At 33.1% G+C, this 17,523-nt stretch overlaps 1 protein-coding gene across 1 annotated transcript in view; it reads left to right on the forward strand.

Annotated features, from left to right (window-relative positions):
* The window catches only part of LOC106459442 (paired box protein Pax-6-like), an 86,998-nt gene extending 71,051 nt beyond the window's left edge, over positions 1 to 15,947 (forward strand). The window contains exons 6-8 of the mRNA XM_022385939.1: positions 10,589 to 10,688; positions 11,471 to 11,710; positions 15,868 to 15,947. Of these exons, the coding sequence (XP_022241647.1) occupies positions 10,589 to 10,688; positions 11,471 to 11,710; positions 15,868 to 15,947 (420 nt within the window). The remainder of the gene's footprint in view (positions 1 to 10,588; positions 10,689 to 11,470; positions 11,711 to 15,867) is intronic.
* The last annotated feature ends 1,576 nt before the right edge of the window (positions 15,948 to 17,523 follow it).

Here is a 17,523-nt window from a genome sequence, read left to right on the forward strand (position 1 = left end):
CCAGAAAAAGAAAAAAAATTATAACATTAATTAGAATAGACCTACTGGGGTGACAGCAAACGTTATCACTTGAAATTGGCGTTCTATTCTAATTCCCAGTGGTTTATGTTTAATAATATATTGACATTTTATTGCTGTTGTTTGTTTTGTTTCATTAAGAAGAACATACTTCCCATTAAATGATAAATGATAGTTTCAAATGTATGGCACTGTAGGCTTGAAACCTATAGATGTTGTCATTAATTTTATTTCAAACTTGAGGCTTGGAAAAAAAAAAGGGATTGAATCTGATAGACAATACACTCCCATGATTACGGAACTACTAGTTTCAATGGTGTTAATATTACGAAGATATTTTATATCATTCCGCTTGTTGTTGTTGTTTTTTTAACGCTAGGTCACACAAAGGACTATCTGAGCGCTGTCTACTGCACGGAATCGAATCCAATATTTTAATATTGTAAGTCCGAAATCTTACCATTGACAGTTTAGTAATCCTCTTATGTAGTATGTAGTTTCATTTGTATGTCTTAATTAACGTACAGTGCTATGTGCTTTTGGCCTAATTATTTGATATTAAAACATATCTCTAAGTTACGGAAATATTAACGTTCTGGTTTCTTTATTAACATATGTATATAACGTGTAACTATTTTAACAGAAAATAGCGTGCTAAAATGAACCAGTACATATCAATTATAAGTTAACTTAAATAAAGATCAAGAAAAAAAGGAATATGGATATACGTGCTTTTACACGGTTTGTTGTAAAGAAATATAAGCCATGTGTTTTTTTTGTTTGTTGTTAAGTACAAAGCTACAAAACAGGGTATCCAGAAGAACAGTGAATAGGAGACTGGCCAAACAAGGGTATTTTACAAGAAGGTCTATATACAAGTCGATATTAACCAGAATTCACCGGCATCACCATGTTACTTTGGCAAGAGAGCATGCAAACTTACAATTATAACAATACTAACATGTCATATTTTTAAATAAGTCCTGTTTCAGACTTGTTAAAGCTGATGGTAGGATTCGCGTTCGTCATTTGTTTAGAAATCACATGAGGGAAGATTTTCTCTCCCATAGGGAACACATAGGAGGCGGTGCAGTACATCGTTGGACAGCTATTCATCATGGTGGAAAAATTGCTCTTCATATCCTCCAGGAAAATATCAATGACATCTTTTACGGGCAACACATGGAAATAATATTTCTACCATATGCTAGGGCAAGGTTTGGCAATACCTATGTGTTCAAGGGTTACAATACCACTGCCGACAGTGCACATATTGTACAGGATCATCTCGACCAGGAGGAAGTTAAAAGATTACCCTGTCCACGAAAGTCTCCAAATTTTAATACCTTTGAGAACTGTTCGACAGAACTAAGCCGGAAATTGCTAATTACGACCATAAACGAGCTACTGTAGCTGAGTTGCAATGCCTTCTAGTGACAAGTTGGGATGAAATTAAGGCGGATCACACCAATAACCTCATCGACAGCATGCCACGTCGCCTTGCGGAGGTTACTAGAGTACGAGGAGGACCAACAAAGTACACAGAGTGTAATATGAACTGATATAAGGTTACAGATGCTATTTATAATAATTTGATGTTATATTTTATCATTATATATTGGTTTGATAAGATTTTGTTGCGATAGGTGTCTGATGAAATTCTTTGCTGTTCTGATAAATCGTTCATAATGTCCACAGATCCTGTCCCATTATACAAATTACATATCTAGATGTTTAATACAACATGCACTTCTCAGTTTGACAGCACTGAGTATATTTGTGTTCAGTCTTAATAATAATGATTTTATTTGTTACAAAAAATGCAAACATTTTGCCCAAGACTGTAGATTAAATGCAATAAGCTGGTTCAGACTAAATGCCTGAGAAACGAGCAATAAGGGTTCAAGTCCCGTTTGATGTCACTTTTGACTTATCAAAAGGGTTGAGAATGGCCTAGTGCTTAACATACCTGGAATTTGGATCTGAGCATTTATGCGTTTTCCCTTTACCCGTAAAATCAAAACCAACCAAATAAGTGCTCCTCTCTTTGGGGCCGTGGATACGCTATAAGAGTGATAGTCAAACCCCATTGTTAAAAAATAAGTCAGACAAACTCAGAAGGAGCTACCACTAGTTCTTGGATATTAATGTGCCTTCCCTCTAGTCTACCAGTTCAAAATAAGAGACGATTTTGAGCACAGAAACAAACACTTTAAATAGTTTACATAATATTAAACTGTGTGTATCACAGACTTCTTAGGTTTTATTACGATATGAAAGTCCTAATTACTCAAAAAAAAAAGAAGAAAGAATGATATGCATTAGTTTATAGCATGTTAGTAAACAGCTCAAAGGTAAGGGTGTTAGAACTGATTTCATTTCGAAAACATGTTTGATTTGTTGTTTTTTTTGTTGTTGTTGTTAAGCACAAAGATACACATTAGGCTATCTATACTGTGCCCACCACTGGTATCGAAACCCGGCTTTTAGCGTTATAAGCCCACTCACTTACTACTGAGCCACAGGGGGACGGGAACTTAATAAAAGAGATAACGATATGGAATTCCATGTTCCTGTACTTATAATAAATCGTGAACAGTCTTTACGTAATTCTCTATTTTCATACTATAAAGATAGAGAAAAACAAATAAAATAATTTAAATCAATGAGGCATGTTTATGAATTGTAGTGGAAAGATACAAACAAATAGAGACACAATAGAAACATATAGATAGATAGAAAGATGGATAGATATAATACGTTCTTTAAGCTTAGTTCAAATCTTTACCTTTATATCGGAAGCCATAATTCACAGTTAACTTCCTGTAAACTCATTTCCAACATGCAAATGTTCGGTGAATTATCTAGGAATATACGGTCATTTCTGTACATAAATTATACACGGTGAATAGCAACTATAATAGCTTTCATGTATAATTCATTCCTCGACATCGGTACAGTGATATAGAATTGGGAAAATGATGTAAACAAGATGACACATGCCCACATAAGTCTTAATTTCGAAATATTCCATTTCATATTTGTCCACGAGTGTTTTTGTTGGTTTGTTTGCTTTTTTACCTTCGATTGCCAATACATAAAACATCGCAATCTAAACTGCATTATCGCATCAGCAGAAAACAAATATATATATATATATATATAACAATATTTATATGTATGTGTGTATTCCTAAAAACCTATATTTATCGCTGAATTTGGAACGGATGAAATACACCTGATGCTTTTTGTATATTTTGATTTGAATGTAAATTTTCTTAGTGGCCACTAAGCCTACACATAAGTTTTGCTCCCCTTAAATGTTAACATGGATCGTTTTTCTGTTAAATAAGACTAAATTTCTTTAAGATTAAATCTTAGTCACTTTTCGTACACTGACATTAACTATTTTTAACTTTATTATTCTTTTGTCGACTTTCGCTTTATTCAGTTAATTATAACAACGTGAAGCCATCTCTATGCCTTCGAAATCTTAGTTTATAGTGTATTATTATAATAAGACTAGACGTATCGAAACAGAATAATAACATCTTCAGCTGTCGCCATCTATGGACAAAACTTGAAGATGTGACTTCAAAATTTCGATCTTTATTTTAGATGAACCATGTTTGCTTCAAAGAAATTCTTTAACCAACCAAATATGTTTCATGCATTCAAATAATTTTTGCATTACAAAGATTTAAAAAATTGTTTCTGGTTTAAAGTTTCTGGTTCAGTATACTAAACGGAAGCTGGAATAATACTTAATATCACATGACTTGGGAACGAAATTTTATTGGGTTTAATTACCTAATACTTTTCATTTTATTTATCTATAGACTTAAATATACACTTTTTTTCATAACTATGACAAAAATATTTTATCCCTTCCATATGCATGTTTTAATTCTCGTTACTTAAAGCACTGTGTTTTTGTACAGCTGCAAGAACTCGAGAATAAACTCAGCTATTACTGTTATATAAAACAAACCTCTTCTTTTCATACTGTAAAACAAGTTAACACGTGATCCTACTAATGTTCACTATATATATATATACATATGTGATTTTTTGTCTCGCTGTAAGAAGGTCTTCTGTGTGAAAGGAATAAATTTTCTATGCATAAACAATCTTCTGCCATTTTCTACGAAAATGTTTGGTTTGATCAGTTACTTCCGGTTTCTTTTTTTGCTGGAAAACTTTGGTATGAACCCAGTTTTGTACAACCACAGAACATGTTACAGACAGTTTGAAGCAATTCTTTTACGCAGCACAAAAGAACTTCGGTGGTGATCCTAATCATGTACACATTGTTTCATTGCTGATAGAAAATTAGGATTATAATTCGCAGATATTTGGTGTCACCGAATTCACTCTAATGCAATTCTAATTGTTTTCTACGAATCTTGCATTAAATCTTGCATCTACGACTCTTAAACATAACTGCATTGACAAAAACCTCCCGAAACATTATGTTATTTTGTAAAGATATATCTTTACGTTAGTCACTGTACCAGTATTTCCAATAGCAAAACTAAATTTATTTATTAATAAACACAATGCTACACAATGGGTTATCTGTACTGCATCTACCGTATGTTATAATTTATTGTTTGTTACACGAGGGCTATCTGCGCTAGCCGTTCCTAAGTTAGCAGTGTAAGACTAGAGAAAAGGTAACTAGTCATCACCACTCACCGCCAACTCTTGGGCTACTCTTTTACCAACATTATAATCTATAATTTCCACCAACTTACCGCCAAGCCAACAGGGGGTAATATAACTTAGCAATCTATTTTTCTTTACAGTTATATATTTTAGTCTTTTTCGAAGAATGGAAAAATTTCTTGCTTATGGTTACATATTCTACTTGTTCAAGAGAAAAATAAAAGAGAAAGAGAGAGAGGTGTATATTATGCACAACAAATCGTCGAAATCATTTTGAGCAACAGTGTCCATTCACGAAGAGAACAAAGTCCACAGCACAGCCTCTGGAAATTTCTCAACAATAAAAGAACATTTATAATTTGTATGTTTGTTGTAGCTTTATCATTTTTTTTCTTTCAGATTTTGCTATATTTAACATATGTTAACAATATAAGTTTTTCTCTTTGTCGTCGAGGTATATGGAAAATGGTACTTTTCTGTTACCGCCATCTAGGGACAGTAAACAATAAATATAAAATTGTGATTACCCAAAATCAAATATATATATGTTCTGTATAAGTACCATTTTTGTCATGCTTTACGATAAACTTCAATACAATGTATGATACTTCATCTGTGGATAACTAAAGTGCTTGTCTTAAAGAAAGAAAAAAGATGAAGATAAGTCCTGTAGTATCTCAGTTACTTCCACGGTGCAACAAAAGTATCTCATTTTCAATTTGCTACCAAGTACATTCATCTCGTTATTTCTGAAACTTTTAGTTTCCAATATATCATTACAAACCTAGCTGTACTGATGGAAACATGACATATTCAATTTATTTCTGTTCAAGTTATATAAAGTTCAAGTAGGTTCCCAAACTTCTCCTAAAACTGCTAAAGACACTTAACTTTAGCTATATGTATATATAATTTGTTTGTTTTTTTACTGATTCTTCATAAAAGGTGTAGCTATATTTAATATTGAAATATCCTCTAAAACAAAATAATTTAACGTAGATCATTTACAAAATACCTTATTCGCAACTTATGAATATTATTCACACAACATTTTATAACAAACATTCAGATGTATTGACAGCTTCCTCAGTGACATGTGCAACGGCTTTAGACTTATGGTGAAAAGATTCAAGAGAGCAGTATTCCAATGATCCATATTATTAGCTAAAGCAGATATTTTCCCACAACTTTGAAAATGTAATTTTTTTTTATTTTTAGGAGCATTGCCATTGCTTTCCCAATCATATATGTGATTTTCAGTTTTACTCTTCCGTCAGTACAGATAAGGTGAAAAGCGATATAACAGAACACGTAACATATTAATTGCATATAGCTTTCGCTTTAAGCACACGGAAGTCTTGCTATTCTGTCTGCTTCAAGTTCAGGAAAATCTGTCTTTCAAATGATTTTCAAGTGCCTATGACAGTTTTGTTCTTAACACAATTTGACTGAAAATTGTCAAATTATGATCGCTGTAAATGAACTGACTAACTGGGACATGGTCCAACATCTATGCTTATTAAAAGTCCGTCTTATTTACGGTTTAAACGCCTAAAACTAGCGAATTATTATAAATCAAAAGGCCTAAGAGTTGTGATAAAAATCATGTTAAGTGTAATTATTTATTTTCCATATTCCTCTTAATTTGTCCGCTGTGGATTTCAAATCCAAGACGTGTAAAAATATCATTTTCTCTTGGTCTATCACTAGCAGTGATTGTCCCAATTTTCCTTGTCGTAAATATATTACCTTTCAAAAGACCTGGAAAAGAACCATCATGATGACAGATACAAAATTGATCGAAGAAACTATAGCTGGTAATGACGCCATGGCTGGATAATACCATTTTGATATTGAGAAAGATCTATGCTTTACCAGTGGTCTTGAAGAGTAACCGCTTGATGTAATTACACTTCTACACCTATAGAACTCAAGCAGTCACCTGACACATCATACTTACTTTGTTTGTGTAACCATATGAGGCTAGTTCGTGTAGATCTTCTTATGATGTAAATATGTATAAACAAAGCGAACACTGCAGTTAATAAACAGCATGACTTCGGTATGAAATAAAAAAAATCAATATTCGTTGGTTGTCAAAACTGTAGGCTATATTTTTCTTTAAAGAAGTCCTGTCAAACGAAGTATTTGTGTTACACTATATAAAAGTATTTATTTGAAGGCGTAGTCAACATTTTAGTAAGATTTACTGAACTTGGGACATTTCCTGTACTTCAAGCATCCTTTTGTGTCTTTTGTCTCGTTTCGTTCATTATGATATTTAATTCGAAGGATGGAAATGTTTTGTTAGGATGCCCTGCGATCATATGTAGTATATTGTACAAAATAATCAAGCATCGTTTATAAAGTTAATAACAAATATAGTGCTGTGTTTTCTTCATTTAATCTGTGTTTAAATTCATTGTTCATATAGTTTTTTTTTTTATGCACAATTCCTGTTCTCTGTTTACTTTTGCGAGAACGGTAAATTATATTTTCCTTAAAGGTTTTTTACACTCGTTTAGAGTATGGTCCTTAAAGCTAGAAATGGACGATAATTACAAATTTGCATAATATTTTGAAATTACCAACTGGTGAGCCCAATATAATATGAAAACTTTCAGAACATTTATACTCGCGATATTTGAAGATGGATATTGCGCTTGTAAATGTTATCATAATGTTGCAGAAAGAATGCCATTGACATTCTTGAGAAATCAGTAAATAAAAGGAGTAAAACATAAATAAACTAGGCAAACTTATTTGATTTGCCCATTCGGAAATATTTACCTAGAATTAAAACTGAAAACAGAGCGCGAGAACAGTTTAGTTAATTCATTTTAATTCATTGATCATATTATTTTTTATGCCCAGTTCCTGTTTTGCATAAAGGTTCTTTACACTTGTTTAGGGTATGGTTTTAAAACCAGAAAAAGACGATAATCACAATTTGCATAACAATTTGAAATGACCTATTATAATATTAAAATGTTCAGAACCTTTATACTGACATACAATATTATAATATGGATATTCGATGTTTAAATGTTGTTATCTGAAATCAAGTTTAAAGAAAAAAAATCTTAATTTAACTTGTCAGTAAATTGTACCATTGTCATTGTAAATGCTATCATAATGTTACAGAAAGAATGCTATTGACATTCTTGGAAAATTAGTGTATAAAAAAGAATAAAATATGAATAAACTAGGCAAACTTATTTCATTTGCCCATTTAGCAACACTTACCTAGAATGAAAACTGAAAGCAGAGCGCGAGAAAGAACATCGTAGAAACTCTAGCTTTATCCATCAGCAAAAGAATCTATTTATGGATAAAGATAAACTTATTAGTACAAGTTTAAACGTGAAGAAGTTTAATAGGTGCTTTGGTGATTCAAACATCTATTTAAGCTACAAGTTAAATACAGTTTCCCCACCCCCAGTTATATAGAATTTGGTTTACTCGTGATACTTCATAAAGACTTCGCTATACATAGACGAGCGAAAGATCTTGACAAAAGAGAAGTAATATTAGTCAAACACGTGTAATGGGCGAAATTCCCTACGAAGAAAGTCCTCGGCCCAATATTTTACTCAGACAAATTAATTAATTGTGGTAAATTAAGCTAGTTGTAATGAATCCATTTAAGCGTCTTTTGTGCAAAAGACCAACCTATTCACACTTCTGGCCAGAGAGATTTCACAACAGGAGTGAAAAATGTAATAATTTGGCTTTTGTCTTCGTCTTAATATTTTCCTTGGGAAGACGGACATCATTTTCAAACCTGAAGTTCAGCAAAAATTTCCCTCCTAGAGCAAAGGAAGTAACATAAGAAGAACATCATAAGTTGGATGAAGTAAAATCAAAAGCAGTGAACGATACTTGGGATTGAACTCCGCCTAATTCAAGAACAAATTATAAAGCCATATGGATGTATGATCGCATCTATATACAGTCGGTGTGGTTTTGATAGAGAATAGAAAGTATAGATCAAATCAAACTCACGCTAGCGTGCTCTGTCTTGGAATGTTATGAATCCATGAACCAGAAAAAATATGAAATATTATTTGCCTCTACTGTACCAACATGCATCCCCCAGAAATTTTCAGTTTTTATTTCTTAACGACCTTAAATTTTAATTTTGATCCTCGAAAGCGAACAATTCTATTAACAAAAGTTCAATCACAGCACATCTGCGGATCCCCCAAATAGCAGTGAATAAATGAAATATCAATAAATAAATAGAAAGAGCTAGGTGAGCACTATGAAAATAAATATGATGTTTATGTTTTAGTTTCCTTTCATTAATTTCTGGACGTTAAATGTTATTGTTTCTTTGCTGACGGATTATTTGTATCTTTTTCATAATCAAATAATATGCACTTAATATTTTATGTTGATCTTACGTTACCTGACTTGTATCAGAGATAGATAAAGGAGAAAAGTATTTCTACGACTATTAAATTGTATGGCCTATATTAATAAGCCCAGCGTCTAAGTTTTCGAATTTATATAGTTTTCCAGTCAGATCTATCCCTCCGGGTTTCTATGTTATAGTGAAGCAAATAATGTAAGCGTGATTATACAGTCTGATGGAGCAAAAGAAAGAATCTATATACACATTGTGTAATGTATTCTAACCAGACCTTGTCGAAAGTGAGACACGTGGGTGCATGTATTTTCATAAAGTATGATTTTAGCCACTATATAAAACAAGCTTGAAAACCATATTACATTCGTTTCTGCCTACTGATATATTATGGACAACAATCAGGGGATTGTAAATGATTTTATAAATATTTGTGCAAATAAACTGATTTATATATTGTTCACACGCTCTATTTTTGTCATTTATTCATCATGACACCTAGAGTTAAAACAACACCAGTATTTGCTCCGACCATTAACTAAAGCTACACAAAAACAAATTAAAGATATGATTGCCGGAACTAACAATGATTTTATAACTTGTATTTGTAAATGTTCTTTAAATGTTTTAAAATTTAATGTTCCTATGACGAACATATAAAAGCAGAAACTTAGACGATACAAGACATTATTGAGAGCGTTGACTGACAAGAAAACATCTGCTAAGCAGAAAAGAAACTTACTAATACAGAAGGAAGGATTTTTACCATTACTCGCAGCACTAATACTTTCACTATTTGGTGGTTTGGCTGCTGGTCTTTAAGATGAAACATGCAAAACAAATGATTCTCGTTCTTGAAAAACTAGTACCCGCGCTTTATGAACGTGAAGTTTGCGAAAGATCCGTTCATAAAACTCTATAGATAAGGATATGAAATCTGTCATATATAATAATACCCTACCTGCAGATGATAAAGCTAAGATGTTAAATCAGCTTTAACAATGTCATCAAACCTTTCAATCACAAGCCATGGAATCTATTAAAGTTAACCGCCGACTCGCAAAAGTTTGGATATCATCGACAGCGTACCTCTAAAATATAAAAAGAAAGCTAAGATATTATTAAACTTAATACATGCAAGTGGAGGGGTAACATAGAATGATCGAGGAGAAGTAGTGATTAATGGAAGATCTGTCCCGAACAGTAACATAATAGATGTGATCAATGATGTTTTACGGAAACGAAGGAATTTTAATCCTACCGGATGAAGAGAATTTGCAGAACAGTTATCATACATACGGAATGAGATTTTAAGAAGTTCACAATAATTTTCATTTGATTTCATTATTCTAGACATAATTTAAAATTTAATACTTCTCTTTTACACAAACAGCACTGACTTCGTGTCCAAGAGTTGACTCGAGATGTCACACAGATTCCACTACCTAATAAAAGGAAGAGACGCAAAGGCCCAGCATTCAGAATCACTAAAACCAAGAGACATAGAACATTGATCCCTGATATTTTTGACAGGTAAATATGTCCCTTCTACCTCATGAAAAGTCCTGTCAATGTACAAAGTCTGAGATAGATTTATTTCCTCTTTCTCCAACACAAACAGTGATTGAAGAAGGTAAGTGAACAGAATACTATCCTCTTTCATCAGTGAGTGACAGTGGTCCCATCGAATTTTCTATATCAGGATCGGGAGATGAAAAATAGGTCTGCTACATTCGTATCTACATGAGAAGACTAAGACTTTTAAAGATAATGGGATGGACATAAAAAGAAAGATGAAGATAAGTGTGCTCCTGTGAATCTGTTTATTCATTCTCTATTTGCTCAAGTTGATCTACACCTGAGTGACAGACTCATTCCTTCATCTCACAAACTCTATGCCTATAAAGCTTACATAGAAATACTACTGAGTTTTAATGGAGAAGCCAAGAAAAGTTACCTGACTACGTCTGTGTGGGGAAAGGACACAGCGGGTAGTTTTGACGATTTGGACTTTAACGATGAAGATAACAATGGAATCACAGACTGATACATAAATAACCGAGGTAGTCAAACTGTTGATATGATTGGCCGTCTACAATTCGGACATCTTTTTGCAAAATAAGATCTTGCTGAATAGTGTTACTTTCAAACTGTACTTTGTAGGAAGTAATGATGCATTTTGTATTATGTCGAGGGATGAATAAGATTTCAAAGTTCTTCTATAACACGATTTTATCTACGTTAGAAAAGTAGAAATCAGTCCTTCGGTGATTCTGTTGCACGCAAAAGCCTGTCAGAAAGGAATTGCTAAATATCCTTTTAAGAATATATAGTGTAAATCATTTCCTAGGGGAAACTTACAAGCATCTATTAATAATTCATTTTAAAGTCAAGTATCTGCAGGTCTTGTTATAGGATGTGTTGATAATGATGCACTTAACGGATCTTGGAAGATAAACCCATACAATTTCATGCATTACAGTATCAATTCCGTAGCCATTAATGTGGATGGAAAACAAAGTCCTGCTCGACCTTTAAAACCCGATTTTGATAATGATCTATATGCACAAAGCTATGAACCATTATTTAATGGAACAGAAAAACAGTTTCAAGATCAAGGAATTGGCATAGGATTTGACGAATATTCAGAAGGATGTACACTCTTTATATTTGATCTTACATCTAACTTATCGCACGTTGTGATTCCCACTTTAACCTGGTGAAACAGAGATATCTACTAATATAAATACTATTTGGTAAAACTTTACTTCACACTATAAATGGCCCCCCAGTGGCACAGCGCTATGTTTGTGGACTTACAACGCTTGAAACCGGGTTTCGATACCACTGATGGGCAGAGCATAGATAGCCCATTGTATAGCTTTGTGCTTAACTTGAAACAAACAAATACTATAAATATTCTTACCTATGCAGAATTTCAATCCATTTTAGAGATTGACCAGTACGGAAACGTCATCACTGATATTTAAGAAGAAATGGACACTGTAGAGATTTATTCAATACTCTCACAAGATTTCTGTACGAGAAAGAAGCTTGGAGATGTGTTTACTAGCAATCAGCTACCTAACCACGCAGAAAAACGGACGTACATCATCAAATTGTATCCAAGTCATAAACCTGGAAGTCATTGGGTCTGTGTCTATTTTAGTCAGAATGAGAATATTTTGATTTCCTTGACTTGCCTGCACGTAATTGCAACATAAGAAAATTCATCAAAAAGAACTGTCCAACGTGGACATACAAAAAGAAGGTTGTGCATTGATATTACAGATGTAGACATGTATCCGAACAAAAACTATTGTCCAAATTTGGATCTAATAAAGATATTAATGATATATATGTTCATAATTTTGTTACAGATCGATGTAATGTCAGAACGTCTTTACTATATATATATACCCTTCTATGTAGACCAAATATCAAATTTTTATTGTACTAAGAATAATAAATGTTTATAAAATCGAAGATATTGTCAGAGTGATTTATATTATGTAAAAGGTAGTAATCTTCATATATCATAATAACATCATTTGTAGATGAAACAAAGCAAATCTCATAAATATAATTGCTGGTTTAGTTTGTTTAAATCTTTTCACATATCTTATACCATTCAGACTTTTTAAACTATATTTGGGTGACGCCTATAATTATCGTAGTCACATTCTTTTAAGATCAATAGGCAGATACAGTAGTTGCTGTCATGTTTACTTCCAGCTCCCACGTGACATCATACACTATTGATCTTTAAGTGTTCATGATGTTAGAAAAACACGTAGATTCAAGAAGTCTTGATAGAAATGAGCGCTTTCGAAAGGTGGACCTTTCTTCTTCAGGAGCAAACTTTAAGTTTGTTATCAATGACAAAAGATGGTGACTCAAGCCAAGGGCTTAGGCGTTCTTATGGCTTCATTTTTTACTGGCTTCGAATGTGTGGGTATATCGGTTTAGATCTTCTTGCATTTAGTTCTCGTGGTTGTTTGAGTCGACGGCTGGAAGTGGTAGTGTACTCTGTAGCTGTGAATACGTTTTTATTTCATGTTGCTTGGGTTTATTGGTCTTTTGTTGGAATCTGGGCTGACTGAAGTTTTTGGTTTTGAAGGGAGGCAGCCTTGGAAATGTGATTTTGACCTGGCGGGGAGTGGTAGTTATGTTTTCTATAGTGTTTTATCAGCTGCCTTGCGGGAATTGACTACTATTTTCATGAAGTTCGTAATCTTACCTGTTTTTCGGGACGTAATCATTTGTACTATGTGAATGTCCGTTGATAAATCTTTTTCTATGGCTTCCTTAATTTCTTGAGTAGTAACGGAGAAGTCCACATGTTTCAGAAAAATACTAAACAGACTGATATTGCTTATTGATGGGTAACATTGTACCGATGGGTCAGAGTTCCAGTGGGAAGATAGGTAGGAAAAGTCTTCTGGCGGTAATGGTTTCATAAAGATACAACCACAAAGGAGTCTTCCAGTCTTCTCGGCTAGTAGACCGGCGTCGGGTTTAAGTTTCCTTTATGCAGTCTCATATTTGTCTGAAGGTGAGTTATCAATAATCAATGAAAACATCATGTATTGACTGAGTGTCAATGTCTGTGTGATCCGATGTTTATTGATATGTTATTCTCACCATGGACAAGATTATGTGAAATGAACCATGTGACGTTTAGGTAACGTATAGAATAATATCTGAAGTCTAACGCTGATACTTGGTCAAATATATAAAAAGATTTAGATTAGGAATGTGATGAAACTCTTAATGAAAATAACTTTTCCATACTATGTAGTTTCAACAACGAAAAATATGTCAAAATAAAAGAAACTCTAGCGATTAAAAAATGAAACCAAAATAGGCCTATCTACAAAAAACTAGTAACTCCACTTTTAAATTCAAAACATAAAAACTTAGTGTAAAAAACACGAAGATGAGATACTTATGGCAATGAAAAAGAAGATCGGAGACACTTCCGTTCTATGGAGGTATTCCCTTGAAAAACAGGAGACATCAACTATGATTAAGGAAGGATAACTATGAGGGATTTTAAGAAGATAAACATCTGACGTTAATATCCATAATAGAGTTTTCTTTCTGGTTAAATGTTTCTGCATATACCTTACTGCTCATGCATTATGTCTATACGTTGTAAACAGGCATTTACACGTAAGATGAAATATTACTTAAAATAATATTGCGCAGGACTTTTACATGGGTCTTTTCATTTGACCCTTATTAACAAAATTAAAAGAAGTGTATCTTTTTATGTCTTAAGATTACTCATTAATAGTACTTGTCTTTCTTTCCCACAGTGACTGCTATACGTAGAATAATTAAAATAGACAGTTTTCACGGTAAAGTTATATGATAATAACTAACTACAAAATCATTGTGTTGTAGCCAAAAATGTTCTAGTGGTCAGGAAGTGAGGATATTCGTGCTAAGTGTTTCACAATTTCGACAGTATTAATGGATTTATTGTATTTTCAATCCAGCTTCTTTTCGATTATCGTTATCTGTCAATGTAAAAAATATTCATTATAAAGTAGTTAAAGTGCACCGAGTAAAATCATGAGTCATACACTAAATAATCCAATGTGCTTTAAAAAAAGCCTCGTAAAAAATACTTCGCGTGTTCGGCGAGGCGCACAAAAATATTTTGGCTACGAAACGAAAGACTCTTAGACCTTGTCCATATTATAAGAAAAGAAATAAATCAAATCTGTGGTACACGTCTTTCACATATGCATGAACACTATATTAACCGCAAGTCCAATATAAAAAAAACTGCATTGCGCATTTTTATTATTCGTTTGTTTCAGATATTCGCGCGAAGCTACATAACGACTATCTGCGCTAACCGTTCCTAAATTTGAGCTGATACATTAGAGGGAAGCAATTACTCAACCCCACCCTGTTCTAATTCTTGGGCTACTCTAGTCGAATAGGGAGGATTTAACTACCTCTCTTATGACGTTCACATGGCCACAAATGCTTGGCAAAATCGTTCATCAACGAACGCGAACCAGGCATCCTCGCATTTATAGAGCGACACGTTAACCACAAACGCTATTCCTGGGACCTTAAGATTCGTTGCTTGTTTTATTGTCATTATTATTATACAGTGCATTATAGCACAACTAAGCTTATTTTCAAACCAAAATTATGTTATTAAGAACAAAATATGAAGAATGCGATGTGACGTTGTTATTAGCAACGTTTTCCACCAGTGTATACTTAAATTACTTTAAGATTAAAAGGACAAACGGAAATATTTCTACCAATTATTTTCAGGTCTAACTGGTTGGAAACAACTGAATTTCATTACATGAATTTTTTGTTAACATGTATGATTTGAAATCGTAAAACACTTGCTATATTAGGATTTTATCTAGCGTTTATGGCAAGCTATCGGGGCCATAATGTATTGGTCAAACGTGTAGAAGAACAAGTCAATGTCAATGTAATTTTCAATCATATGGTATCTCTACAATGCGTTGGATCAACGTGTTATGTTACTTAGTTAGGTATCCAACAGAATCATAACATAGTGACTCAAAACGTTGTCGAAGAACCAGACTGTCTCTGTTGTAAGTGACTCACTCTCTTCACATATATATGTTTGTTCTATGAAAACAGAAATTGGTGAATGCTGCAAGAGCTTTTCTTAAATGATCGTATGCATTATGTAACGTAAAGTGTTAGTACGTTATGTGTCTGTTGGTTAACAATTTACAAGGATACAATGTGCTGATTAAACACGTTGAATCAATACCGTATGATTGTTTTGTTTCTATATACAGGGCCATTACGCAGTGATCGAACATGTAGTCGAAACTTATGTCGCAAGTCATGGCTCCGATGGCTTCCCAAAAATGTTTAGGTAAACAAATATTTTATTTATACGCTTGTTTGTTTTGTTTAAGAATTTTCGCGCAATGCCATAGAAAGGGCTATCCTCACATTAGTCGACCATAATTTTGAACTAATAAACTAGAAAGAAGGTAGCTAGCCAACAAGACCACTACCATCTCTTTGGCTACTACTGTCTGGCCGAATAGTGGGATTTAACCTGTTACTCTTATAACACACCTACAACCTACAAACCTACAACCATTAACCCTCGGATTCACAATCTCAGCACGCTAACTACCAGGCACGCTCCACCCATATGAACAATTTTTTGCGCTTTGTGAATTTTTTTCAAATAATAAACGAATTTTGCAGTTCGTTCCAGTAATTACCCAATTATTCACTTCAGTAAATTACTCTGTATGAAAAACCGGATAGCGAGATGATAACGTAAGTATTCTGAAAGGTATCAAGTTCATTCCGATGATCTGAGTTATTTCATTTTTTTTATAACTTTTCAAAACACACAGTTGAACTATATATGGTTGTTTATAAGGAGAATATAGTGTATAACATATTGACAAACATACACACACATATATTATAAGCACAATTTTGTGACAAAAAAAAAAGACCACAAAAAAGAAAAACAACTTAGCAGCCAACACAAAACAAATAACACCGAGGTACAGGTTACAAATGGTTAAGACATTGAAAGGTGATAATTATGTGAGACGTTGCCATATTGTGGAGCTAAGTACCCACATTTACTTTTTTTCCTCTGTGAAGTCTGACACATCTTATCGTTCCCTACATTGTAACATACACATTGGTATTATATGTTTGGGACCAACTCCTACGTTTTCTTTGTCTGTTGTGGCTTGGTTTTTAAAAAGACCGATTAATCGTTATATGTTTCTAACTGATGTTTTCAATATTTCCCTTCTTATTGATGTATAAAATTATTTATCCGTTTTCATTTTATTGAAACTATATCCACTGGCAAAAAAAACGTGTCCCTCTGCGGGGTTTAAAGAAGTTATACGATAAACTTCTCTGTTTTCCCCAAGTACTTTTATAACTACCATAAGGGTATAACCCAAATATTCGTCATACTTCAATACAATACAAGAGAACTGTTAAAATGCAGAAAAACAGATCACCATAAAACTTACAAATTTTACGCCGAATTTCCTGCGTTCAATAGAAATATTTACTTATATTCCCTCTAACGAATTTGTTATTATATATTTATTTGAATATCAACGTTTATTTAGATTAAATTTATATTTATAAACATACATGGCTTATACTGTTAAATATGTATTGCAAAACTCCTGCCTATTCTCCAAAGTTGTAGAAGATTCTCGAGAGTAAGAATCAACAAAATATGAATGTACGTAAACACTTAAATTGTATTGTTACGTAATCTGAATTTTCTAGAAAACTTTCCCACGACTATAAATATAATCAAGGCGATGCACCAGGGAGAGTATCTATTATTAATTCGTTATAGTCAGTGTGCTATAAACTTCGAAAGCTATAAATAACTGTGATTGTTATAACGCTTATCAATTATGAATAATTTCTCTCCTTCGATGAAAAAT

The sequence above is a fragment of the Limulus polyphemus genome, unplaced genomic scaffold, assembly GCF_000517525.1.
Source record: "Limulus polyphemus unplaced genomic scaffold, Limulus_polyphemus-2.1.2 Scaffold609, whole genome shotgun sequence".
Taxonomy (NCBI): domain Eukaryota; kingdom Metazoa; phylum Arthropoda; class Merostomata; order Xiphosura; family Limulidae; genus Limulus; species Limulus polyphemus.